Source organism: Glandiceps talaboti, chromosome 21, assembly GCF_964340395.1.
Source record: "Glandiceps talaboti chromosome 21, keGlaTala1.1, whole genome shotgun sequence".
In the NCBI taxonomy this organism is placed as follows: Eukaryota; Metazoa; Hemichordata; class Enteropneusta; family Spengelidae; genus Glandiceps; species Glandiceps talaboti.
Genome location: NC_135569.1, coordinates 8,266,540 through 8,293,574, shown reverse-complemented (window position 1 = coordinate 8,293,574; position 27,035 = coordinate 8,266,540). Strand labels below are relative to the sequence as shown.

The following is a 27,035-nucleotide window of genomic DNA, read 5'->3' as shown; positions in this document are numbered from 1 at the left end:
AAGCCTTCTCTAGGCCTCATCGCATTTTGAATTGTCATTTTGTGTGTGTTTAATATATAATATCACATGAGTTTATAAGATGTTTGATAAATTGTGAAATTGTCCAATTCTGTACTACATTTGACCAAAGTAATAAAAAGGTGAAAACATAAGACAATGTTCGCCATTTTGTATTCTCCACACAATGTAACTCAGACTCTGTAACTGTCATAGTACGTATCCTAGACACACTTGACGGACATCTCAGCAACAAGTGGTTGTATTGAATAAAAACAAACACTCGTAGGTCACCCAGACTTTATCTAAGAGTAGAAACAAGCTTCTGGTGCACGGTGACACAAGGAGAAAACTACCACAGAATGATCAATTATAAATAATACTGTTTTCGTCTAACGTAGTATAGTACAACTCCTTGCAAACTATCAGCAAAACTGTTTTTATCTGTCAAATTTGCGTCCGACATACTTTAGTGTATCCAGCTTGTATTGTTGTGACTTCCTTGCAGGTAGCCAGGAAGTCTGAAATCTCTACTTCGCCGTTCTCAAGTATTTGTAAATCAAAAAAACAATAAATGTCACGGAATGAGAATTTGTTCGCAGCTTGCAGCCAGCAAGTTCATAGGCTATCCGTGGCTTCGCATTTCAAAATCTCTCTGATGAGAAGAGAATCGAAGCCATGCGCGTACGGATAGCCTCTAGACTACTAGCTAGCAAACAATAATCAGACAAAAATGTAATGAGATATTGAACGGTAATTCTGATAGCCTAGAGACTTTGCTATCTGGCTATCATTCGCCAGAACTATAGTTTAATGTCAATCCAGTATGTCTGGTCAGATAGCCAAGTCTCTAGGCCAGTGTCTCTAGGCTATAATTCTGATATTGTACTAAGGGTCACTGGTTGCTGTCATAACGGTCATCTTGTCAGTTTTATCATGGTAATAACATCTTTGAAATCTGGGAAAGTTTAATGTGTACACGAGCTTCTTATCATGCAAGACGTGACAATTATATGTCATATGTAATTTAGTACATTTCGTCGCCTAGTAACGCGATGTTGTTATAGTTACGCAATGTATATAATCATAAGCAATATTCGTTAACGTTACAACCATATTTACCTTGTCAATAATCGTAGCATAGTATATTTTATGTAACATATAACACTGTCTGCAACGATACACTATCAAAAGTCAACATATACTTGTAAAAACAAATACATGGAACACATATAAACAGACACAATAGTACTTTGTTATATAAGAAGACGAGATTAAATCAATCAACTTTACTTTAGTTATTGGCAATGAAACCACTAACTCTGTAAATAGTTCTTGTCTTGTAATTAACTTCAAATAACGTACCGTTGTCGTCAATTCTAATAAACTTATAACCTACCTGCAGACTTGAGAGCGGCTATCACTACAGTATTCCGCTATCCTAACTGTAGCCTACCTGTAGACTTGAGAACGGCTACAGCTACAGTATTCCACTATCCTGTTTTGAATTTTGTTTTTCAGCGCAAATTCAAAAAATCAAAATGTAAGTTAGCATACCGAAATAGTAGTGTAGTGATAGCCGTTCTCAAGTCTACAGGTAGGCTAATTAGTTGGAATTGAGTCCCAGTATTATTTACTGGTACGTAGTTGTGATTTAACAGTTCGTGTACTTCATAACAGTGTTACATAAATTACATATGTATGCTGTCCACTTAAGGCTGCTATTTTAAAACGATCAACAGTGGAAGAATATAAGCTGAATTTTAGTAAATACATATATTTTACCAAAAGTCTAAATTTCCGCGTGTGTATTTCCAATAACCCGACCAACCCTAGAGTTTAAGCCTTCGATTGTCTACCTAACCTTCATGCATGTCTGTTTTCTTCCCCAGTGATGTCTGTACATATTTCATCAAACTATCACAGAAGGGGTATTCTGACCAATATTTTGTGTGTTGTTGGGTCGAAGCAATAGTTGTCAAAAATAAAAACAATGAAAAAGATAAAATAAAACATAATAAAACCCCGATCTACCTACTTACCCTATTTTCTGAGGCCATGTTATCGAAAACACAATTATTATTTTTTCGCCTTACCTCTATCGTAAAATATATGTATCTAAGATTACAGACTTACACCGTTCATACACTGATGGAACGAAAGTACGAATTCAATTTTTAAAAGTGATTCCATTTAAAACTAAATTCTGAATGGATATACATTATTTCGCAAACTACATTCTTACAGTGAGTTGAGATGTATGAATAAATTACAGCAATAGATACTTGTGGGTAATTTGTGATGAAGACGGAGACCCGATTTTGATACTGTTTTGTGGAATGTGATGACACTTCAGACTAAACTTTGCATCTATGTGTGGATAAACACAAAATCTCCATTTGCTGTCTAAAATTGAGTTGAGATGTGCAAAACAATTATAGAAAAAAAATGTAATTTTGTCGAATATGGACTCTAGATAATTTTTGAAATTTGTTCACGTTTTAAGCTAAATTCTGACGATTGAATAGAATTATAAAAGGTCTCTACTTGTGCAGCCTAAAATTGAGTGAGTTGAGATTTACAAAATGATATGGAGAAACACGTTTATGTGAGCAATGTGAGTATTTAGATTCAGTTAATGACTATTACATGACACTTTCCAGTCCATCTTCCATTAACAGTGTACATGTACATCTGACTATAACAATTGATCAAAAGTATGGTGAACCTTATTTAAAAAAACATGAATGGATGAATAGACATTTTATCTCTAATTGCATTTTTAAAAATGTATTAGGTGAGTTGTACCGAAATTATATTGAAAGGAACGTTTAAGTAATTTTGTGGAAAAATAGGTTTGCGATGGAATGGTGTATTGAATACTAATTTTAATGTTGTATACTCATCGGAAATAAACTCTTTAAATTTTCGCATTTACTTGTTCAAGAAAACTTCAACCTATTCTTGGTTAAAATCAATAAAAAATCTGGGGTCACCGCACAATCTTTTGAAATAGAAGTCAAGATGATATCAAAATTAGTCCATTTTAGAATCCAATATGGCCGCCAAATTTTTTGTTAACTAATATAGTATGGGAATATAAAACATGAGCGATTGCCTTGAAAACAAGATGGCGAACCCCAGATTTCTTCAAAATGGTCAAGAATAAGCTTTGGTATGGCAGAGTTTGGAGGGCACTGAAGATTTGCTGGGGAATTTGTCACCGAGGCTCATTGTACCTCACACTGTACTTTTCAGTTCTTCGTTCACTTAGTAAAATAGGAGTGACATAAGTGGTCTGGTCACTATGAGTCGAAAACTCCACGAGTTATGTTCCTGCAGACAAGATAATCATACCTGAGCAAGCTTAATTCTAGAACAAACACAAATATTAGCGATTCTGAACGTGTTAGGTCATATTTTGGGGATCCCCAAAATCAATGACGTAGACGCGCATTGTGATGGCGTAGAACGACTAGGGTATAAATCACAGATTTTCCTGTTCGAATGCGTATAATTACACTTGTAACTTGTGTTGCGTGTGGTATAACCAGTTCTGTGGTATTGTGTAACGGAATGAAAATAGGTGCATAGCACTCATCATGCACAGCATAACATGAGTGGCAATTAGAAAAGTCCCGCTTTGTTGCCTTCCTATATTGAACTTTTTAACGCACAAACAAGCACGTCATTCTCGTTCATTCAGTGGGACAATCACCGTCCCTTTTATTCTGCACTCAAATCGAATAGTTCTATCGCGGTTACCAGGCTTTCGTTGACACGTCTCAGCGTTCTTTCACATTCAAAGTAGTTCCCGTTCTTTCTTATTTAAGTTTACATCATGCCATATTATAAGAACTATAGGGGTTGCCATGGTTACGAATCAATTCGGAGGTCAATAGGATGTCGGTACAGGTTTTATAGCGTGATTTGTACTCCATATTAGATATTGATCATTCAATAGTCGTATGACCTTTTGTTGGCTATGAATATACTTACACTATCAGTTATATATTAAAATATTTATGTATATATACATCATATAGTATAGAAATCATTTTATAGGAGATTTTACATTGCCCAAATTTCTTACAACATATATGTATACATATTGTGGTAAATTTCTACAGTCAATAATTGCATTGGAACGATTGAGTAGGTCGGGGTCACCCCCCTTTAGTCTACTTCATTCAACAGCTGTGGTTATTTAGCTAAAATGTTGATTGGTGTGTTCGTCACCTAGGCAACAAAGTTGTTGATATCATTGTAGACGAAGTAGTGGTTGAAATCGTGACACATTCTGTTCATGAACTGTTTAAGTACACGACCGTTCTCTGTCGATATTTGACTAATCGAGATTTGGTTTATAATTTTATGTGTAGGCTATTGTTCTATAATGTATATACAGGATCTAGGAGCCAATAGCAACAGTAAAGAATTTATAAATTTTGACCAAGATTGGGATGGGTAAAAGAAAAGAAAGGAATGTAATATATATATATATATATATATATATATATATATATATATATATATATATATATATATATATATATATATATATATATATATATATATATATATATATATATGTATGTTGTAGGTTTTTCGTCTACACAAGCCTGTATATATATATATATATATACATATATATACATATATATACATATATATATATATATATATATATATATATATATATATATATATATATATATATATATATATATATATAGATAGGTAATATCGCATTGAAATAATCTAAAGAAATTAAAAAATTAAAGATAACATACGCGTTGTACAATTTTTCGCTATATAGATACATTAATATTTGAAATATAGTGACACTCGATAACGTTTTTCGGTTTTTTTCTTCAAATATCTTGGTTATCTAAGCAGGAATACGACGACATCTTCATTTGTTTCTCGCTACCAACATTACTTTAAAATATGATGAAATAAATGAAACAAACGTAACAATAAACAACCATAAAGTTACAGACTATGGACACTGTACGTTAGGTGTAAGGGGGTGTAACCGACTTGGGTGGCACGGGTGCTTGGGATTACTTTATGTAACTGATTATTTACAAAATGGTACATCACACTCAAGTGGACTTGCTATACTAACAACAAACATGGCGATTTAAATGAGATCTTAGAAACCATCATCTCCGTATCACTAATTGAATAACAGCATCTTATCATTGACTTTATAACCACGATGTACACAAACAACAAAGTAAAGTTATTCACACATAGCACACGTAGGTTTCACAAGTAATATAGAAATACTAGCATAGGTACGAGTATTAGATTGTGGGAAGGGTGGGTGGTAGGATTTTCAGACAGACAGACAGACAGACAGACAGACAGACAGACAGACAGACAGATAGATCGACGGACGGACAGCCAGACCGAGACAGACAGACAGACAGACAGTTAGATAGATAGATAGATAGATAGATAGATAGATAGATAAAGTGATAGACAGATTGATGAGTACAAAGTGATAAATTAATATATTTGCATAGCGTCTATTCATGATCGTGTGCTTGTTTCTACGTACCTTTGTTTGTTTGTATGTATGACTCTTTGTCTGTTTGTTTGTTTGCGAACCCATTTGCTTTCTTTTGTACATCAATAACATTTGTACAATCGTATCATTCGTATGTGTTGTATAAGTAAAGTGTCGGTAAAAGAGATATGGGTGTTTATTAAAATACATAAATACAAAGTAAACAGAAAGTGTGAAGTATGACATGGTAGGTCGGATAGTTCATACTGTACTTCATGTCATGAAAGTATTTTATCACAATAACGTGAGTGACATCAGGTTTGATTCTTGACAGAAGCTGTCACACAATGCCATCAAATGACGGTTGTAAAGTCGATTATTGTTCATTCATTGATTGGTTGGTTGACTGTTTATATCATGTTGGTATTCCAGTTGGGAAACTGAGTTTTGGCTAGCATGTACAACAGTGGACGGATTGTAAAATATGTAGACATTTGTATTCCAGCTAAGGGGTTACGGTGATGGTTAGAGTAGGGATGGGGGTTGAGTTAGACTCCCTAGCATACACGTGATTTGTATTGTCTGCAATGAAAGGACACTGCTTTTGAGTTTCGGAGTTATTCTAAAGGGCAATTCTGATTCAAGGATAAAGAGACATATTAACTAAGGTTGTGAGACTAAGCAATGACCCGATCTGTTGACAGGGTGGGGTCGTTAAAACACGTCTATTGTTAAAATGACAATACCAATCCTATTGTCTGCACACAATAGACATGACATGGTGTGAGGACAACCATTCTAAATCATTTCACATTCACTTCAACGTCAACTTGAAATTTAAATGGATCTCGTTCTATTGGTGTTTATTATCTGGTAATCTATTGTTGAGTTTAAATGTAGATTTGAGTATAATCGCCTAGCTGTCGGCGGTGGCGGTAGCACAGTAGTTTAACATGTTATTAATGTGTAGCTGTGTTGTGTTGGCCGACCTCTGCTTGTGCACCATGGAAATGACTAGTATTGTGTGTTGACATGGAGTATAGTCCTAGACTAGACGGGTACACGTTTTACATTGCAGGACTTTGTGTAACATCAATTTTGTATATCCGATGGTGTTGACGAACTTCTTGCTTTCATAGATACAAGAAAAGATTTATTGCACGTGCATGTAAAGATAAACGTTGACAGTCAAATAGATAAATGCACATAAATGTTCCCCGACCTTGGATGTGAAAAGAGAAATGGGAACACTTTGAGTCTAACTACTTGACCCTTTCTCGTAAGCCAGAAAATATTTTCCGATGACGACCCCCCCAACTGACGACCCCCCCACAAAACAAACAACAAAAAAACCACTGAAAAATAGAAAACGAAAAACAAAAACAACCTGCCCCATCTTGGACAGTGCCGTAAAGAGGTGTGTGGTTTTACAACAATCAATGTGCATGTACTTGTCCATATGGTGCAAAGCGTGTAAGATTCTTAAACATTAGATTGTTACACGCGTCATTCGACTTAAGACATATTTTAATTAGAAAGAACCAACCTGGAGATCAGAAAGTGACGTCATGCTAAAGACAGCAGTATTTCGTTATTCGTAGTAGAAACCACTTATCGACGTTAATACCCTGTGTAATACTTGTATACCCTTTATCTGTACTTGACGTATACCTATATGGATACCGAGGCTCCGCAGCCAACTTGAGACACTCAATGGGTCTTGCAATGAAGTATAGTCCAAGGCTATCGTAAACGGCTATAACGTGTTTGATTGGGTCTCCCTTAAATGCTGGTTTCGTGTCGAAAGGTTGAAATAATGTATTTTTAATGAATGCACAGGCTGTAAATGTCTAAATAGTTCCCCAATGACTGTTGTAAATACTACGTCGTAAATACTCGAAAAAGAGGCTGTAAATAGCAGGATTGCTAATTGCTGAGGTTCAAAGACGCCTGTTAATCTGAAACAGAACATCTTACGAATACACTGCTACATTTCACCGTCTCGCTTTCTTTAAAGTGGCACAAGCTGATGAGTTTATAAACTTTTTACTCAGGTGAAAACACTTGCATAAAACCTCTTATAAACTATTCTAGTATAATGCTAGCTAATGTCGATGAATGTCTTCTATAACATTACAATTGTCTTCTGGCATTGTTAGAACAGTTGATTGCATGGTAGAAATTTCATGAACATTTTTTTGATACGCATAATAAATTACGTCATCCGATCGTTTGAGTTATATCTAAATACAATGTACCAGGTTTGAGTACAGTTTGTGCCTCTTTAATGTAACAATTCAATATAAATATTTTGTTGAACCAGATACTAAAATATAGCAATGTTAAAATTTTCCTTGGACCAGACGATAAAATGTACTAATGTTAGTAATATTTTCGTTGGCTCAGACGATCTTCTGTTTCAAGTTAATAACTTCTATTGGAAGTGTCTGAATGTATAAATGCTAGCCAAATTGCTGTAATTTGGGTCACAAGCTAACAATTCTGGGCCCTTCCGCCACGCAGTATAACATTGGGCAACTAAAACCTACATCCGGGCACTAAAGATTAATTTATTTCAATTACTGCCAATTTATTATAAAGACCATATTGCTGTGAATGCCATACTGTAATTATAATTGGTAAAGTCGGATCACTTTACCATACAGTAGACCCACAACTGTTCAGTTCCTAGATTGCCACGACTCCGTTACCACTGATTCCAAGGTAAGTTACTGTATCACTAGACAGTCCCAGGAGATGTTTTTCTTTGCAGCTGAAGTGTCACTGGTACATGGCGTGGTTGTGTCCATCAAACCACCCACCCATGAATGATTAATTGTATCGTTGTACTTTAGTATATAGTGTACATGTCAAACTCTGAAACTAGGTCTGAAATAGATTAATGGTAACAATGTGTTCTTGATACCAATTTCCTATGGGAGCACTTTGAATGGATAACAATTTGGTAGATAGACTCCGGTCTGCTGTCTTTCAAAGGTGTGGAACTCTAGTATGACAACCATATATAGACATGAAGCATTCTCGCCCTCAAGCCAGAGCACATATTTCTACGAAAGCAATGACCAATGAAGCAATGATGACGGGTACGTTTCGGACGGTACCGTAACAAGGCTTGTAGTTTACCACGTTGGCATGAAGAGGTAAATGTAGTCTGCGAGATACGTTTTGTCATTCAGCCCTAATTCGACTTCTCTTTTCAAGTATTATCTGACAGTGTGGCACAAGTCGTCTTATCTTTAATGCAGATCATATTAAAGGTGAATCGTGTTCTAAAAATACAGCAAACCGATTCTTTTAATACTCAATGCAATAGTCAATGCATACAGCGTCGATAGCTAGCAGAATAGGAAGTGAACCCCAAAGGCGCTGTACGTTCATATTTTCATTAATGGTAATATACTAGTATAAATCAGATTGTCCTAAAGTATGATGCGACAATGTTCGAAGACATGGTTCAACTCTCAGGTGCATTGATCACGTGACTGCTATATTTAGTGATAAAACCGACCTTACAATCGTTAACGATATCATGATGTATCTAATCACGTGAGAAATCAAACCTGCCTTCTAAGACAGTCTGATACAGGTATTAGAAAACGATAGCCACTTTGATCCACCTTCGAAATAGCGCCCTCTTGGACATTATTGTCCCTCCATCCAATTTCATCCCCGGACATACCCCATCATACATTGCTTGTGTGAGTGACAGGTTACAAGTCATTACAGCAAACATACAATGGTGATGACAATGCTACTAATTAATCTAGGTGAAAATCGATATAAAAGCCTGCAGGGTTATTGCAGTCCTTCACATTGACTATGATATGGTCGTCAAGTTTTGTATTTGTGACGTCATAATTTGACCAACAAATTATTTTGAATAATCGAACTATCCACTACATTAGTTTCTTGTGAGTTGCCGTCATTGTGTGTAAATTAATTTCACAAACACGGTTGGTTAATAAAGGATTATTCAATGCTATAGGACCCGGTCCAAATGTTGAGTTTCTTGTCCGCTATTCACATGCACCGATTCCCATGTGTTTGCACAACGAATGTAAGTCGGAAGATCACTATATAAAAAAACCCAACCCAGTTAATGGCTAATGATTTTTCAATAATAATGTCTTATTCTGGGACCTTTTTCATATTTGATTTAAACCACCTTTCTAATAGTACAAATTAATACAATGCAAAAGTGATAATTTTAATAAATAAACCAAAAATGAGAATAAAAACTGTCTCGTATCTATTGTAAACGTAAACTTTCTGCTGAATGCAGTGCGTGGTATCTCCAAAAAAGTCCGGTGTACAAAAAAAAAACAGTTTTAATTTTTTGTCTTATGAAATTGGTAAAAGAACCTTATACATATACTGATATTTATGAGATAATTTACCCCATTCAATAACTTGTACCCAAACAGGTTTATTTCCAAATGAATTTAGAACGAGCAAATACAAACAAAATAAATAAGTTAAAACAAAACTTTTTTTTCACGCGCGAAAAGAGAATAGATCTAAATTTACATTGACCTACAAGAGATTATTGATTTGTAGATGATTACGTCACTCAGAAAGAATCAATAAAATTAGCAAGATATCTGAGTTGACGACGAACCAGGTACAAGATTTGTGTTTATGTTAATACATACAGAAGACAGTGGTGCAGGATAGTTATAAAAGTTTTATCTTTTATGTCATTATTTTGTTTGGAATAAGTTTTGAAATTCAGGCATCGTTTTTTATTAATTAGCAACAGTTGTATTACCGATCAATATTTTCCAATAGAACTAGAGAGGATCGCTTGATCTTTTTTTAGACCACACAACAAAGGGATTTGCATTTTTGTTTTGCTGACGACTTCCTGTACCTGTCAGAGTAGATGATACGGCATTCTGGAGTTGTCTTGTGGAGGTTTGCAGTGATCATATTGAGAACCACTGATGTAACATGTACGTTCACTTCATCATACTGTTATCCGAGTGCACGACTCTTACTGTATTACCGCATCGCTGTGAATCCTGAGCATTGTTGTATCACCGTAGAACTTATTGTGGAGATCTGAATAACTTGAGTGACAGTGTACGATTGCGAATCGACCTTGTGGTATGAATGAATTATCAATGCACTTCATTGACCGTTCAAAACATTTTAAAGATTTTTAAAAGGAAAATGGACGCGATGTGTTAAATTTGAAACCAGTCGCTTAAAATGTCTAGGAGGATATCTACCAACTCGAGAAAGATGCCTAAAAAGCAGTCGAGCAGTGCACAGTCGAGGTACAAATTACAACCAGGTTATCACGTCTACAGATCCAACGATAACCAACTATTACATGGCGATAATAGAGGCGTTATAGAAAACAAAAACTATAACTCTTCAGAGGTGAGTGTTTGAACACAGACTAGGAAACATGCTTTCCTTGTCTGTGGTTTTGATCCAATACCATATGATGCCAGAATCTGTCTGTCATGAATACAAATTAAAGAGTAATACATACCTTCAAGTTGGTAGTAGTGATGTGAGCATCTCGATTCAAAACATCCAGTATTCTTACAGTTAACTTTGGGGAATATTTGTATCTCATATAAAACAAGACAATGTTGAAGTCTTCATCTTTTCAGTATTTCATCCGGTCAGTTATATTCGCGTATTGTCACAAAAGTCGAATTTTTCTAAATTACAGAATGGGGGAGGGACCACAATCACTGGAGAAAGAACACACACACACACACAGATGTCACAGGTTTAACTTGAACTGATGTAATTTCTTTATAAATAAAAAAGATACAAAACTTTGTACAGCGATTTTTCTTGTGAAAAAAATATGTTTAAATCTGAAGTTAGAGTACACTTGAAAATTAATGATGACTGGTTGTGGCAAATAAAACTACTCACAATGTTCGATGTAAAGTCACTTTTGTCTCGTATCGAAGTGCAGACTTGGGACGCACTACTGTGTACACCGCAACACACAAATCGTAGACGACGTTGGCAGATATTCACGGATGAAAAAGTCAGTTCCACACGATGTAGTAGTATTCACAGTCCTGGCAAGACGTTGAGTTTCAAAGCAATAACAGGGTTCAGAACTTCCTCATACAGGAATCCAACAGTATACTACTACAACAACATTGTAGGTTCATCACAGATCAGAATCTGAAGTTCAGCTCCCAGAACTGTCAAACAATTTCCTTTTTACATGTGTACTTGTGTCAAAACAACTCGGTTGCCACACACGATTGGATGATCCTAATTGTCACCAGGTGTCCTTCATATTATATGCAAATTCAATCAAGTTGGTTATAAACTTTCCAGCCATCTGTCGAAACCGTGCCATATTATGCTAATTTACTACTTAACTGATACTATATGCGAGTAAACATACTTCTGATTTCCATATCTTGTGACCGGGGTGGATACAACATGTTACACACATACTACTGGGATAATACCCGAAATTCGTGCCGTTTTATTCTGCAAGCATATATGTTTAGCAAAAAACACCTTCTGATCTATTACATATTTTTATTTTCTCACACCTTTTTGATATTTTGACGATAAAAATGCATCATTTCAAAAACCTTGGATAACATGTTATTTTTTGCAGTATTTTCACTTGTAAAGGGTAAGGTTTGAAAGAGATAACCAAAACTTGAGGATTATGTGAAATTATTACATTTACCAAACAAATAAAAACGCAAATAGTTCAGGTGTTCAAAGTGCTTCGTTGAACTTTGCAAACTCCGAGACCAAGTCGAAACATTGGCTTACGTAGACAACACAACACAGGGCTCGAATAACACGGTTGGCAGTATATAATGGTTACTGTCGACTTTGAATAATTAATTTTGATGCTAAACTAAGTACTAGATAAAGTTTGTCCAATTATTATACTGTGCCTAATTAGTCTCAGGATTAGTAGAGTTGACACGATCGTGTTTTGATCAATACTTGTAGTCACAATTGCCATTTAACAGATCGATAACTAAATAGATAATCACTATTACAGATAGATTTTATAAGTATCTTGAAGAAAAATAGACCACAATTGTGTCCATAAGAGGCAACCAGTTATTACATTATTCGTATCATTATACAATTTGCTTCCCGATTGTCATTTTGCGGTCACCATAAAGAAAACTTTCCTTAGAATTAATAGTTTTATACAGACGTATCCGTTGAAAGGTTACAAATATATTCAATATTTTGTGCTCTAGCACTATCAATTCCAGGTTGTTCTATTTGTAAAAAAATTTGGGCTATGATAAACATTTTTGATATTTAGAACAAAGCTATTCATACAAAACACAACTACCTACCTACCTACCTACACACACACACACACACACATGTGAACATCCATCCATCCATCCATCAATCCATCCATCTATACATACATACATACATACGTACATACGTACATACATACATACATACATACATACATACATACATACATACATACATACATACATACATACATACACACACATACATACATACATACATACATACATACATACATACATACATACATACATACATACATACACACATACATACGTACATACATACACACATACATACACATCCATCCATCCATCCATCCATCCACCCATCCATCCATCCATCCATCCATCCATCCACACAAACACACACGCACATACATACATACATACATACATACACACATACATACATACATACATACATACTTACATACATACATACATACATACAATACACTGAAGGCCTAACCCAATTATAATAAATTTAAAAAGTCTAATACAACAACTAACATACCATGTTACTTTATCAAGGAAATATACTTTATAAGTACATTCAGAATTTAATTAAGTTTAGTAATACATGTATGAGGAAATAAATATTTGTAGCAAGTAAGCTTTATATATGTTTTAATTGGATTCTATTTATGTGTTAGTTTCTGCAATAAGTTTAGGATAACTGAAAGCAATTAAATTAATTACTGGAGGAAGGATACAAAAGAAGTAATAATATAGTAATCATGTTAATTCGATTTTCATCACATGGTGTATAACATATCAAGAAATTCTTTATTTAGAGGTATACTACTATTAATGGACTAGTTCATTATAAGTGTTTACCGTATGGACGAGCTCATTATGTACAGGTGTGTAGCATGGTTATTTCCTTATGTACATTAAACATGCATGGTTGGAGGTATTGTTTGGAGGTATATATAAGTTGTAACATACGGACTAGTACAGCTAACGTATTTCCATATGGACTGGTATATTATGTTGGTAAATTAAAGAAACGGGTCCCTAGCAATTCCACCTTGTAAGCGTGGTTGTTACCCTATAAGGATTGGGTGTATATTTTTAATTTTTAATTCATAAAACAATTTTATCATGGTTTCCTATTTGAAAAATGAATGTTAAACAATATATACCAAATCTGTGTTTGTAACTCAATAATGTGTAAAATGTTGTACATACCATAAAAAACTTTTTACACTTTTTGCAATGTTTTGAGTTAGAAAGACAGACTTGATCAATGTTGTTTCATATTTATTTTTCAAATAGTAAGTCATGAAAACGTTGTTTAAGTACTAAATGCGTACATACCGAACACAGAGTTTGGTTTTTAGACTGATTGGAGATATGCGTCTAAGTGTAAGCTAATGGCACACGTGAAAAGAGCACTAATGCATCACATGACCTTAAAACTGTATTTTGCTTATATGTATAGGTAAATTAATGATATATTGGTTTATTGTTCTTTCCTAGAAATTGCAACCAAACTCAATATTGAATCAATATAAATCTATTGTGTTTATTTCCTGACTCATTTATATACACCAAATGTAATTTTACGAACTGAATACTAAAAAGAAGTTCGTTATTACCTTCTTATTAATCGCATTCAGTCTAATTCTATTAAAACGCATTAAAGACATTGTATGCACAAGGTAGTTGTTTGGTTGGGAACTGGAAACGGAAAACATGCTTTCACCATGATGGAGGAAAATAGAATAATGATCTTGTAATCTCATAGATCTCGCGTGACGGAATGCGGCTTATTCGCTCATGTTTATCTGTTTAATGAGAAAACGTATCAGGTCTACTCAAGATGTACGGTTATGACGTCATTCGTTGACGTCATGATGGGAAGACATAAGGATAGATAGATTTCTGATTGTACCATGGCTTCACACACAAACCTTACACTGACAAGCTACAGCTATGTACATTAGTTGGTCAGGCTTTATATATATATATATATATATATATATATATATATATAGTTTTGGTAGTACTGGAACTCTTTCTTGGGTGTAACTCGGAGTTTCACGCATATTGCGATCATCAGACACAGTGTCTGATGATCGCAATATGCGTGAAACTCCGAGTTACACCCAAGAAAGAGTTCCAGTACTACCAAAACTATTACGCTCTGCCACTGCGGTATAGAGCACTGTCTTATAGCAGATTGATACTCACCGAGTTATATATATATATATATATATATATATATATATATATATATATATATATATATATATATATATATATATATATATATATATATATATATATATATATATATATATATATATATATATATATATATATATATATATATAGTTTTGGTAGTACTGGAACTCTTTCAGTCATGCTACAGGGAAGAGAAGCCTGGACAAGTTATATCTCCCGGTATCCCGGTATAGACTTACAGATTGCTGAGGTAAATTTCGTGGGACGATACAACTTATTGTACCGTTCTTTTAGAATAAAATCCAAAAACATCAAACTTTGACAAAACTCTTGTTTCACGACAAATGCACCAAATCTGTCAAAATTCTGTCCTGTATTTACACATGTCAAGAACTACATATTATAACGACGCTGCACACCACAACATAGGGTATATGAGTAGAGCGCACAAGATATAATAGCAGTTTTTGGACACTCAGCTCCGAACTCGATCTGTTCATGTGATACACTTACCAAAAACACACGTGTTTTCTGAAAAGTTTCTTTTAGCATTTACAATATGTTTGAATATATGCAAATTATATTTTCTAAACTATGTGTGCAGTGTGAAAGACTACAGAAATTCCAAAGCGGGGGTCACGTGGCAGTTGTTGCCTAAAGTGAGGATTTTTGCAATTTCTCACGCTAGCAGACGGTAGTTTGTATACGTCACAAGTTTGACACTGATTGACATAAGCTGTCTAGACTCTTTGTTGTATCTCAGCCATGCAAGAAGTGTTTTACATATCCGAACTCAATATAATTTAAAGTGTACCTTTGGGGTCACTGAAATGAGTTGAATTGCATCACAGCTGTCAACCAGGTCAGAAGGCAAAGTCATAAAACGATATTTTCTAAAGTGGTAGTTTTCCCATACAGAGTATTCGTTTCACGAAAATCAAACAAAATCAGAAACTTTAGAAGTAGTGTTATCAAACTACTTTGGGTATGCTGGTGGTGAAAATACGTTGTCTGAGGTTAGAAGGGACACAGTGATACGCAATGTTTCTTTAAAGATAGTTGTTTTTCTTGTCTATAGGCTCAAAATGTAATAATTAGAAAATATATTTCTCTTGTCTGTATCTAACAAACGGATGGGGGGGGGTATTGCTAGTTGCATCTCCTCGTGAGACCATTTTGGAAGGCAATGTTTTCAGGTTTTTGACCCGCCTCGTACGACAGTAGTGCTGTCAAGCTTGTCATCTCGGCAGAATCTCGAGGAGCCATTATAGGAAACTGTGAAGCCTTTTGTGTTTGCTGTGAAGGTCGCATTTTATGTCCATGGAAAGGTTACATCGCACTGCTGAGTATTATAGTAGACTGTCGTTACTTGGCAACGCACTGCTATTATATCTATTATAAAATGCTGCATTAACATAACGGTGGTTGCACAGTAGTAGGCGAATGATTGCAAATCAGTTGGCGTATAACTGAGCTCTTGACCAGATGAGCATGTCCGCAGGGGAAATCAATGGACCAGATACAGGACCCCGTCTCCTTTTTTGTTATACCGTACATACAAAATTACCAAAGAGATGGACAGCAGCATGACTTTGTTCCACCACAACCTAAGCTACAAACAGATTACCAGATAGCTGTACGACAACTATTGTACCAGGTGAATGTTATACTCGTACTCTCATAGTCTCGTTTTTCACTCTCGTCGCTGACAAAGCGATTTGTTGTCAAGCTTTGTCAGCCCTCTACGTAAACACGTAGTATCTATTCAGTGCCAGGTCATAAAATATTACATACCCACACATTGACGAGGAATTGGCTCGTAGCAGGCGATATGGCTGACGGAGAAGCTACACAACAGATTTACCGAGCACGGCGGGGAAACGTCAATGTTAATATTCATGTCACTCTAAAGGTACATTGCATTATTTGTTCTTGTTTATTTTGGTTATAAGGTGATTTGGTACAGTCCTTGAGCATTTGGTGACCGTATGGGTGGGGACAGTGTCGTCGTGTTGTATCAAATACAAGCATACCAACCAGCTACGATGATACCCCAGGCTTCATAAAGAAAACAATCCCTCATCTAATACTTCAGGTCGTTAACATTTCGCGACTTCCGTTAGAAGATTATATACATAAATACTTCGCCTGAAGCATGGAAGGACTATCCATTTTCAAATCTGTACTTTCCATTTCTCAGGTCTGATTAGTCACAGTTTTACTAGTAGCAGAGTACATAAAAAACACACTTAACCCACCAAGAGTGTTATCCTAATTTGACACTTCATTTTATAATTTACGCGATTCAGAATATTGCTATCAATGTATATAATCCCTGCGGTCGTTACCTAGCAACCAGATAGGTTTTGTATGTTTCTAGTAACGTTGATGCTATCATTTCACGATGACACATACTGTTATTTTAAAACATGGGTAGAAAAATAAGAAATATTTGCAGTACCGGTTGCAAGTAGTGATATTACTAGTGTTTTTGAATGAAATACAGTTTTGAAATTGTAAAAATACCATGACCTCAAATACAGCTGTGTCACGTCTATGGCGTGTTATTATGTACCTATTTCTGTCACGATGAACCGATGGAAAGATCAAATTTCTGAGAGTGCCTCATAGTCGAGTCAATTTTATTACCGAATATTACCGAACCTATGCGTCACATAGTCGTTTTATCTTTAATACTACACTATCACAGTATGGGTTGGTGAAAGTACAACACATCAAACATATATACCGACTCACTACAAATAAAAATGAAATTATACTAGTAATGTAACGTATTGTTTAGTTTTGATCATTGGCTTTGACAAACGCTGTGGTAGTGCACACCCGTCGGTTTAATGTCACTACCACTGAAGTAATTGCATTTTGATGTAAATACACGCATTAAGTTCGCATTTGTATTTTACTTTCATTTGTAATGAGTCAGCATATCTGAAATAATATAGTATCAAAGACGAAAAAAACACGTATGACAAACACAGTTTCAGCGATGTCTGATAATATTTACTGTGTATGATATATATTCCTACAGGATGGAATATCATGTCAATATCTCCCGTTGTCAATGAAGTCATGGTGAAAACACCAAATTTGCACAGAGTCACATTTTGATGCACTGAGGTAAAATTTCTTGGTGTAATACCATTCTCATTCACTCCGCCATGAAAAGTAAACGAACTTAGGTCATGGTAATGAATTATTATACCATAGCAACGGGTGGTGATGATAGATGGGAAGCTATAATGGTGTCAGTACCTATTGAATTAAAGGTGTACTAATCATACATATGTTACATGTTACACAAGTATATCGTTTGTACTATGAAAATCAAGGACTTATATTCCCCTTAAATATGCATTTTATTCCAGTATACTTTCCTTGTATCATAAAGTTACTAGTGAATAGTGTTGTCTATTGTATCTCAGTGACTTGGAATATGTACACGTACACACATCAGAGACTTATTCCATAAAAGCCGTCATATTAATCGATACTACCATTGTAGCAATCTATGGTATTATATACAAGAACTAAGCGTTGTCGTTTTAGTTACCAACCGACTGTATCGATCCCTACTTTTCTTTTTTTAATACATATGCCATTTTCGCTTTATTCTCTCCCCTTCTCTCCTCTCCTCTCCTGTCTGTCTGTCTGTCTGTCTGTCTGTCTGTCTGTCTGTCTGTTTGTCTGTCTGTCTGTCTGTTTGTTCGTGTCTATCTATCTATCTATCTATCTATCTATCTGTCTGTCTGTCTGTCTGTCTGTCTGTCTGTCTGTCTGTCTGTCTGTCTGTTCGTGTCTATCTATCTATCTATCTATCTATCTATCTATCTATCTATCTGTCTGTCTGTCTGTCTGTCTGTCTGTCTGTCTGTCTGTCTGTCTGTCTGTCTGTCTGTCTGTCTGTCTGTCTGTCTGTCTGTCTGTCTGTCTCTCCCCCACTCCGCCTGTACAGTTTTCCTCCCTCCCTCTCTGTCACTATCACTCACCCTCGCTTTCCTTCCCCTCTCTCTCCACCCTTCTAGCTCTCTGTGTTCGCCTCTATCCGTAGTATTTTGATTATCACGATTATAGTTGATAGAAAAGAGACAAATACAGGCTATGTGTATTTCTAGATATTGTACACCTGGTCGCATTTTTCTAAACCCTTTCTCTACAATGTTTTTGTTTCCCATATGATATACATAATTGGCATGAATAATTGGAAATAACTCCACTCAATACAAAAGTGATATTATTCAAAATAATACCAACTAGAATCGTGGTATGTTTTCATAACTGTTTTACATATAATTTACATAATTCTAATATAACATAACACGAATGTGCTAAAATCGAACATTGCGATTATTTATATTTAAGATTGATCCGTCGCGTAGTAACGGTTACTAAGGAACATCAAAGACTGTTCGCCGCAGTTATCAATTATGGGATACAACATAATGCATTTCACTTTTATTACTTTTTATTATTTAAAATGAAAAATGTGTTTGTAGCTAGCGTAAATTGCACCGACCCCATTCTACAACAAGTGCTGTCTCATATATTAGATGGGTTGACTTTTCATCAACTTCCAGGGTCAAATTAACTAGAGAATATACAGCATGATAGTAGTGTCAACCTGTATGTAGTTGATGGCAATTCAAATACCGTGGAATTTTGAGTTCATGTTTTCTATTTATCCACTTTGTTTGTTTGTTTGTTTGTTTGTTTGTTTGTTTGTTTGTTAAACGATGACATAGTCCTTTATACATAACTAACAACATATACGCAGTGTTGATGATGTTGCGACGTTGTCATAATTCCTGAGAACTAACAACGCTATGTTATCAATAGACAATCTCTCTATCAACGTACCATGATACAGAATGAATATCGAATCTCAAAGTAGGTGACAGTGACAATACCATCGTAATAACTCTTTCTTTATGGATCTCTAGGGATATCAGACAGAATCAGGCGAAGCGCGGAGTCTTTTGTCCTCCGAAAAACTCACTTTGAGTGAATATCTGTGTACATTGAATGTAAAACTCCGCTGCTATATGTTTATCAGACTTTTACACCCGTGTGACTTTGGTACATTCTCGAAAGACAAAGTACAATTTTTTCTGCAGACGCAACGAAAAATACCTATTGACGGGTGCGTCTTGGACGCTGCCGTAAAACAGTGTTTTGCGACGATGGTTTGGTATCATGAGTCATGGAGATGTAAGGGTTCCATGGTATAGTAGACCCTGACCTGGTATGGCGTTTCACCTAGTATTCCATACAAACAAATAACATTAACGACATCAATCTATTGACAGTGTATTGAATGAAAACATGGCATGTCACAAACACAATAACGTCTCCACCTTTTATGTCAACGATTTTTACGTTCGAGTTTTGGGTGTGTCGATGTGTACTCTTAAGGAAAGGTTAAGCCATTGCGAGCATCGTTAGATTGCCTTTATTTACAACATTGAATGAAAAGTACCCCTCTTAATGGACGTAAATCAGATACATTGCAATTCGCGAGTCTCTACCTATGGTTGCTATAGGTTACGAATCAACACACAAAAAGTACACAAGCATGTAGAAATTCTGGTACATGTGCGTATCTCCGCCTTACACCCTTTTGAATCAATTTACATTTCAGTAAATATATTAGTCTTTTAGAAGTCGAGGTGACATCATTGATAGCGTGGTTTGGGTTAGCCTTATTGATTTATTGATTCCGTGACCTTTGACCTCCTTTGAGACGAACAATGTGTCATCTACATAACAACAGTGTCATTCAGTGTTGATATGGCACCTATCAATAACAAACTTTTCATCATCATTGACCATGTACAATCTTTGTTAACTGTTTTCCCCAGAATTCTACAGAAGAGGACGAGCCCGACGACCACGGAGGGGATACATCACAAGATGGCGACGACGAAACTCATCTATATTGGGACGATGAAAGCAAAGGAACATTAACCCCCATGGACGAGAGTTTCCCACCTCATCATACCGGCCAACCTTTACATAAAGAAAGTAAAGGCAAACTGGTGACATTTTTTCGGAATGGAGATAGACATTTCAAGGGTCTAACCATCCCGGTTAACCACAAGAACTTTTTAACATGGGAGACGCTGTTAGTATATCTCGGCGAGAAAATGAAATTGCCGTACGGGATAAGAAACGTATTCACAATTAATGGACGCGTATTAAGGGATATATCGGAATTGGAACACGGAAAGGGATATGTCTGTGCTAGTGGACAGTTTGTCTCAGGAATACCATATGGAAAATCAGGAGAGAAATACTGGCAGAATAGGAAACCAACCGGCGGAATGAGGAGGTCTGACAGAGCGTTGTTTCAGAAGAGAGATGCGACGGGGCAGCCCAATATGTCTCCCGTGTCCATGTCTCGTGTTAGTAATGAATCACCAACAAACTTACAGAAATTGAAACCTAGAATTATCACTGTGCTTAGCAATACACACAGAGACAGTAAAGCTAAAATATTATTGAATGCTAAAACTACACAAAGCTTTGAACAAGTACTACGAGACATGACTCAAGCTCTGACTTTGAGGTCTCCTCCAATCAGGTCCCTTTACACTTGGAAGACAGAGGAGGAGGTAAGTAAGACCTTATAGAATTAATAATAAAAAATAATTTAAAGGCTCACTTCAGTTTTAGATTAAATTTACGCATACACGTGAAAGACAGTTGTCTGGAGGTATAGCAAAAGGAGGTCCCGTATAGATCAATGATCCTATGTAATATGAATGGCTCAAATGATAAGGCAATACTACTGCGAGAACATGTGACTGAAACCCCGGCCTTTAGATTTAATATATAAGATTCACTTGCCTCTTTGGAGATAAAGAGACTATAAGGTAACGTTCTATTGTTTAGAACATGTTGTTTGTTGAGCTTTAACAAACGTGTGTTTGTTTTGCTCTGTGAACTAGTCCAACGTCTCCTGATTACGTAATACCTTCAGGTAACTGTGTACATGTATACATTATTTCTGAATGACTGCATTTTATGTTCAATACAGATAATATAAACATAGTCTGATATACAACCACTATTTTTCCTCCCAATGACTTGTGTTTTTTTCATAACAGTATCAGCGATATCAATTACAGCTATTGTCTGTTAATTCTTAAGAGTACACCATTTAATGTCCCTCGTCAACACACCTATCCTTTCAGTAAACATACTTCGTCTAGCTATGTCCACATTCAGGGCATTTAAATGAAAATGGACTTTGTAGAATGATTCTACCTACACGTAGTCTAGTTCCTACACGGTATATCGATACGATTTACACCTCCACTCGTGAGAGACCACCTTAGCATCCAGACAAACCTACACGATAAGGCATGATGTATGTCAGCTTAACAAAACATTCGCAATAATTATACACAAAGGCATATACTCGTATACCTTCTGCTCCCCTGCCTGTGGTAAAAACACCAAAAACCCACAAAAGAAGGGCCATATCTTTAATCTGAAACCACGACTTATAGCGGTCTGACCTTTTGATCTCGCACAGCAATATACTAGTAAATGCAAACAACGTGACGACCACACCTTGGGTCTAATTTATGAATATCTTCATATCCGTATTCATTTTTTAATTAAATTAAATAAATGTGAAAAAAATTAATGTTGACAATATGTTTACTCCAAGAATTGCACATAAAATTACTTTAAAAAAATTCAGACAACTTTTGAGGTTTCTCCATTTTGATACACAAGGCTTGTCTATCTCTTTAGCAATAAGTCTTCTTTCCGTCCCTCAAACAAAGAATCAAATCGTCAAAGAATTCGTCAATATTTAGTCAGTTGAAGAAATCATTATGTCGTCTGCTAGGATTAGTGTACGTCAGATCATAATCTCCAAGTCAACAAATATCAGACTTAGAGTAAACAATCACAGGTGGTTATCAATTTAACATAAAATAAACAAATTGCAGAAACAATAACCATAATGTTTTTGTATCACAACCAAGGTTTCTAACTGCATACAAGTAACGTTTTACCTGTACAGGTCGACAGACTTTGTTCAAACTTTGACTACAGGTAAAGCCAGCAAACAAACAGTTTGAGACAGGCAATTTGTTAAACTTTGCCTAGCAATGAAGCCAGCAAACAGACAGTTTGACATAGCCTGTCTACAGATGAAACGTTACATTCAATTTATCAGACCCTTTGGTCGTAGTACAAGAACCAATTATTACCCTGTTTTACGACCAGATGAACGTGTTTAAGGAAACATTAATTCCTATACAATATATACACAACAATTTTGCCTTGGCCGAAAAAATTCCTATGCTGTATTATCGTCAAGTATTAGTACGGGCAGGAACCTTAATTACCCCAAAGAACCACCCTTGGATTTTAATTTCGAATTAAGCTCAACTCCATAAAACTGATTATAAAGTCAGAAAACTGTGAAATTGGCAATTTCCGAGAGACAATCTTTACAAACAAATATTCCTTCAGTATTGCCCTTGCTTGGGGCGATCTAGTAATAGGTATTGATATCGTTAGACGTCGTTAAACTGCTATGGATGGTACTTTGCCAAGATAAAATAGAACCCAATAAGACAATATATGAGACCGACTGCCAATTACACAGCTCACTGGCACCAATTTATTCCTATCGATGTGGTATTTTACGGGTCTTTTATATCTCCCACGTACACCTAATTCGTTTAACTCACAGGAGAGTTTAACAATGTAAACCAGTGTGTGAACTAAAGTGAACTCTCCTTAACAACAATCGAATGTTTGCTCTATAGAATTTGTTTACCTGGTGACGAGATACCCTACATAGTAACACTGCATGTATGCCAGATTAAGCCTGAACTTAATACTGAATATTATAATTATTACATTTCTGTATTAGGACGAATATAATCAATATAAGTATATAAACCCACTGGTAATATTTTTCAAATAAATATATCGATTATTGATATGTTGATTTCCTCATTTATTGGAAGAAAGTTTAATTAGACCAAACTGACTGGTTATATAAATACTTAGTTTTATTGTGTGGTGACTAACAATACGTGGGCTGCAATTGTCATGGAAATATTTCAGATTGGAAAAAAACACCGAATTTTCAATAATTAGTCACGTGCTAATATTTCTAACAATAAGTCATGATATAAAAACGCCTTTCCTTCTCAAGTCACCGAGGTCTCATTTATTATTTTAAAATATTGTCAAGCAACCACTAAACCAACACATTACATATACCAACTTTTCCACTCAAGTTTAAGTAGAAAACCGTGTAATTTGTCCCAAGCAAAATGAAGCACAGTTTATCGTAATCTAATGGACTGTTGAATAAAGGTTCACGCATGTTACACCTCAGCACATTGCTTGGGCAGGGATTCAAGTGATGTGCCCCCCCTAACTCTGTCTATTTTCTATAATGCCTCAATCTAGATTTGCCAATGTCATAGCGTTATAATTATAAATAGGTCGCACGATGCAGAATCGATGAAAATGGCTTTTTCGGGTTCCCCAGGCCTAAATAAATATAGCTAAGATAACAAATATAGCTAAGATAATAAATATAGCTAAGATAATAAATATAGCTAAGATAAAATTCACAGCCTCACCTTTGTGGGCCCCCCCCCCCCTGTAATAGTTACGATGCATATCAGAACCTGATATAACATAACACCAATTAGAAACTTTCTGGCGATGCGTCTTGGACGGTGCCGTAAAAGAGGCCCGGAAAAGAGGCTGTGGTTTACGACGATGCGAACACAGAACAAAACGAAGTCTACATTTGTGTAATACATGTATTGATATCAGAGTTTAATAAAGTCGTTTTGTGTATAATGCTAAAACGATTATATTCTATCAATATATGTAATTCGATTGACACTCTTACTGATGCAGTTACTCCTTCAAACTGTTCCTTAGAGACTCTACCGTAATCGATAGTTTTGTTTGCTAGTATCACGTGTCCCTAATGTTGGGTTGCCTAGTGACAATATTGGCATGGATATTTGTGTGAAGTATATATTCACCGATGTACCTGTATTCTTTGAATGATAATAGTCTCAAACATCGAAACCACGTGACGTCACTATACCACGTGAATCAGACGTCGTTCATCACCATATCTTCCATTGTAGCAAGTCAAAGCATCATTTTCCGTTGACGTATTACGTTAAACGTAAACTTATACAGGGAATGCGAGATGATACCGTTGCCGTAAAAAGGATACTAGTTTTATGACGATATAGTATTCCTTCCTTTATTGATGTAAAAATTTTGGTTTTCGAAAAACCCTCATACCTAGAAACGAAATCGTCGTCTCTGGCTGGATTCTGTCAACGCTAATAATAATGTCACCCTCTTAGTGTAACTGTCGTGTATGTAACCGGGTTGATTAAAAAACAGACGCATTTCAGGAATATTTTGATCGTTATATGCAAATTTACCCTCAATATTCGCATATCATAATGATATTGATTATTACCCTGTAATGGTTACAGTTATTAGTAGACTTATGTCTGAAGATATCGAATTTATTCAAATATACACAAAGAAACGCCTGGCCTCCGGCTCCCCAGCTACAGGTTGTACTTCTATTGGAGAAAGTATTAAGTAAACAATTCTTATTTGTTTTTATAGGTTCAGAGTTTCTCGCAGTTATTTCGTGATTTCAAAGAGCATGATGTCTTCGTCGCATGTGGGGCTGAAGCGTTGATCCGGACACCCCCGGCAGGTGGTGATGCTTGGACCGGAGACGACAAACCTGAACGACACAAAGCGGGTAACATCCGGGGTAGTAAGGTACTGGCACAGAAGAAATCGAAATCGAGGAAAAGGCAAAAAGAAGACCCAGTCCATAGTAAGTAAAGTGATTATACAATGTACTGACCAATTACCTGAAAATCAAAGCTTGAAATATCTCACCTTGAACGTGTTTATGGTTGTTTATGGTTGTTTCACCGAGTAGTGTCGGACCATGATACAATAAAAGTTAGTTACACTGAAACAATGTCGCATGGCTCAAGAAAAATCGTAACAACAGTAAGTTACATTTTATGGTTTGGCTGGACAAAAATCTACTAACATTGCTACATTTTGTCGCTTGGCTTGACAAAAATCTACTAACATTGCTACGTTTTATGTTTAGTAGGCTGTGGTTTTGTCTGGCTCGGCAAAAATGTGTGCACAGACAAATTGTTGCATTTTAGTCATTTTAACAGGTCTCCTAAACGTAAACCATGTCTATTTTTTTGTTATGTAAAGAAAAACTAAAATTTGAAAAAAAAATAGCTGTACCTTAATCTTGAAAGTATATATGAAAAAAATGTACGACCTTCATGTGAAAATATTACATTGTGAAGTTCACTTAAGTTGACATTTGATACATTGTTAATTTGTAGTCTGTCTACGTCGCTGACTAACATATCATCATCAACACAGATCAGTGACGTAGGCATGCTAGATATGCAGACGATGCTCACTGTGAAATTTTGTAAGGATTTTGATGACTTTTTTTCAGGGTTCACAGAAGAACCGACGTCTCGTTACCCACCACCGCTACCACTAAATCGTTTGAGTCCCACCAGTACAGATAGATCGTCTGATGCTTCGCTGTTCACAGGACGAACACTCGAATCGAGTAGTGAAGACAGTGTATCGGGACGTCCTCAACCTTTCCCACACAGAACTAGACCACGTAACGATATGGTAACACAGACCCAACGTGGTAAACCTTCTCCAAGATTCAATTACGATGATTTGAGATTTGATGCGAGAAAGGCACGAGACGATGGTTATCAAAGTAAGGCAATCCAAGCCAGTAATAATTATGATTTATATAGAAATGAACCTAAACACAGTGATAGAAGGAAAGCACATCATCAACAAAGACATAAGGCTATCCAAGCTGATGGAATGGTGTATACTGATAACAAGGGGAGGAGTGAGTTGGATCCAATCAAGATTAAAATACACGGTCAAACACGTGAATT

General features: G+C 35.8%; 1 protein-coding gene across 6 annotated transcripts in view; it reads left to right on the top strand.

Moving 5' to 3' along the window:
• LOC144451878 (echinoderm microtubule-associated protein-like 2) overlaps nucleotides 1-27,035 on the top strand; it is a 56,652-nt gene that overhangs the window by 1,574 nt on the left and 28,043 nt on the right. For 3 of the 6 annotated variants that reach the window (XM_078142801.1, XM_078142799.1, XM_078142800.1), the window contains exons 2-4: nucleotides 20,895-21,647; nucleotides 25,684-25,903; nucleotides 26,564-27,035. The exon at nucleotides 26,564-27,035 is cut by the window's right edge and continues 78 nt beyond it. In XM_078142801.1, the coding sequence (XP_077998927.1) occupies nucleotides 20,895-21,647; nucleotides 25,684-25,903; nucleotides 26,564-27,035 (1,445 nt within the window). Of the gene's footprint in view, nucleotides 1-16,464; nucleotides 16,676-16,699; nucleotides 16,931-20,894; nucleotides 21,648-25,683; nucleotides 25,904-26,563 lie in introns of those variants that run through there. The other 3 variants (XM_078142805.1, XM_078142802.1, XM_078142803.1) reach the window with 2 other exon arrangements.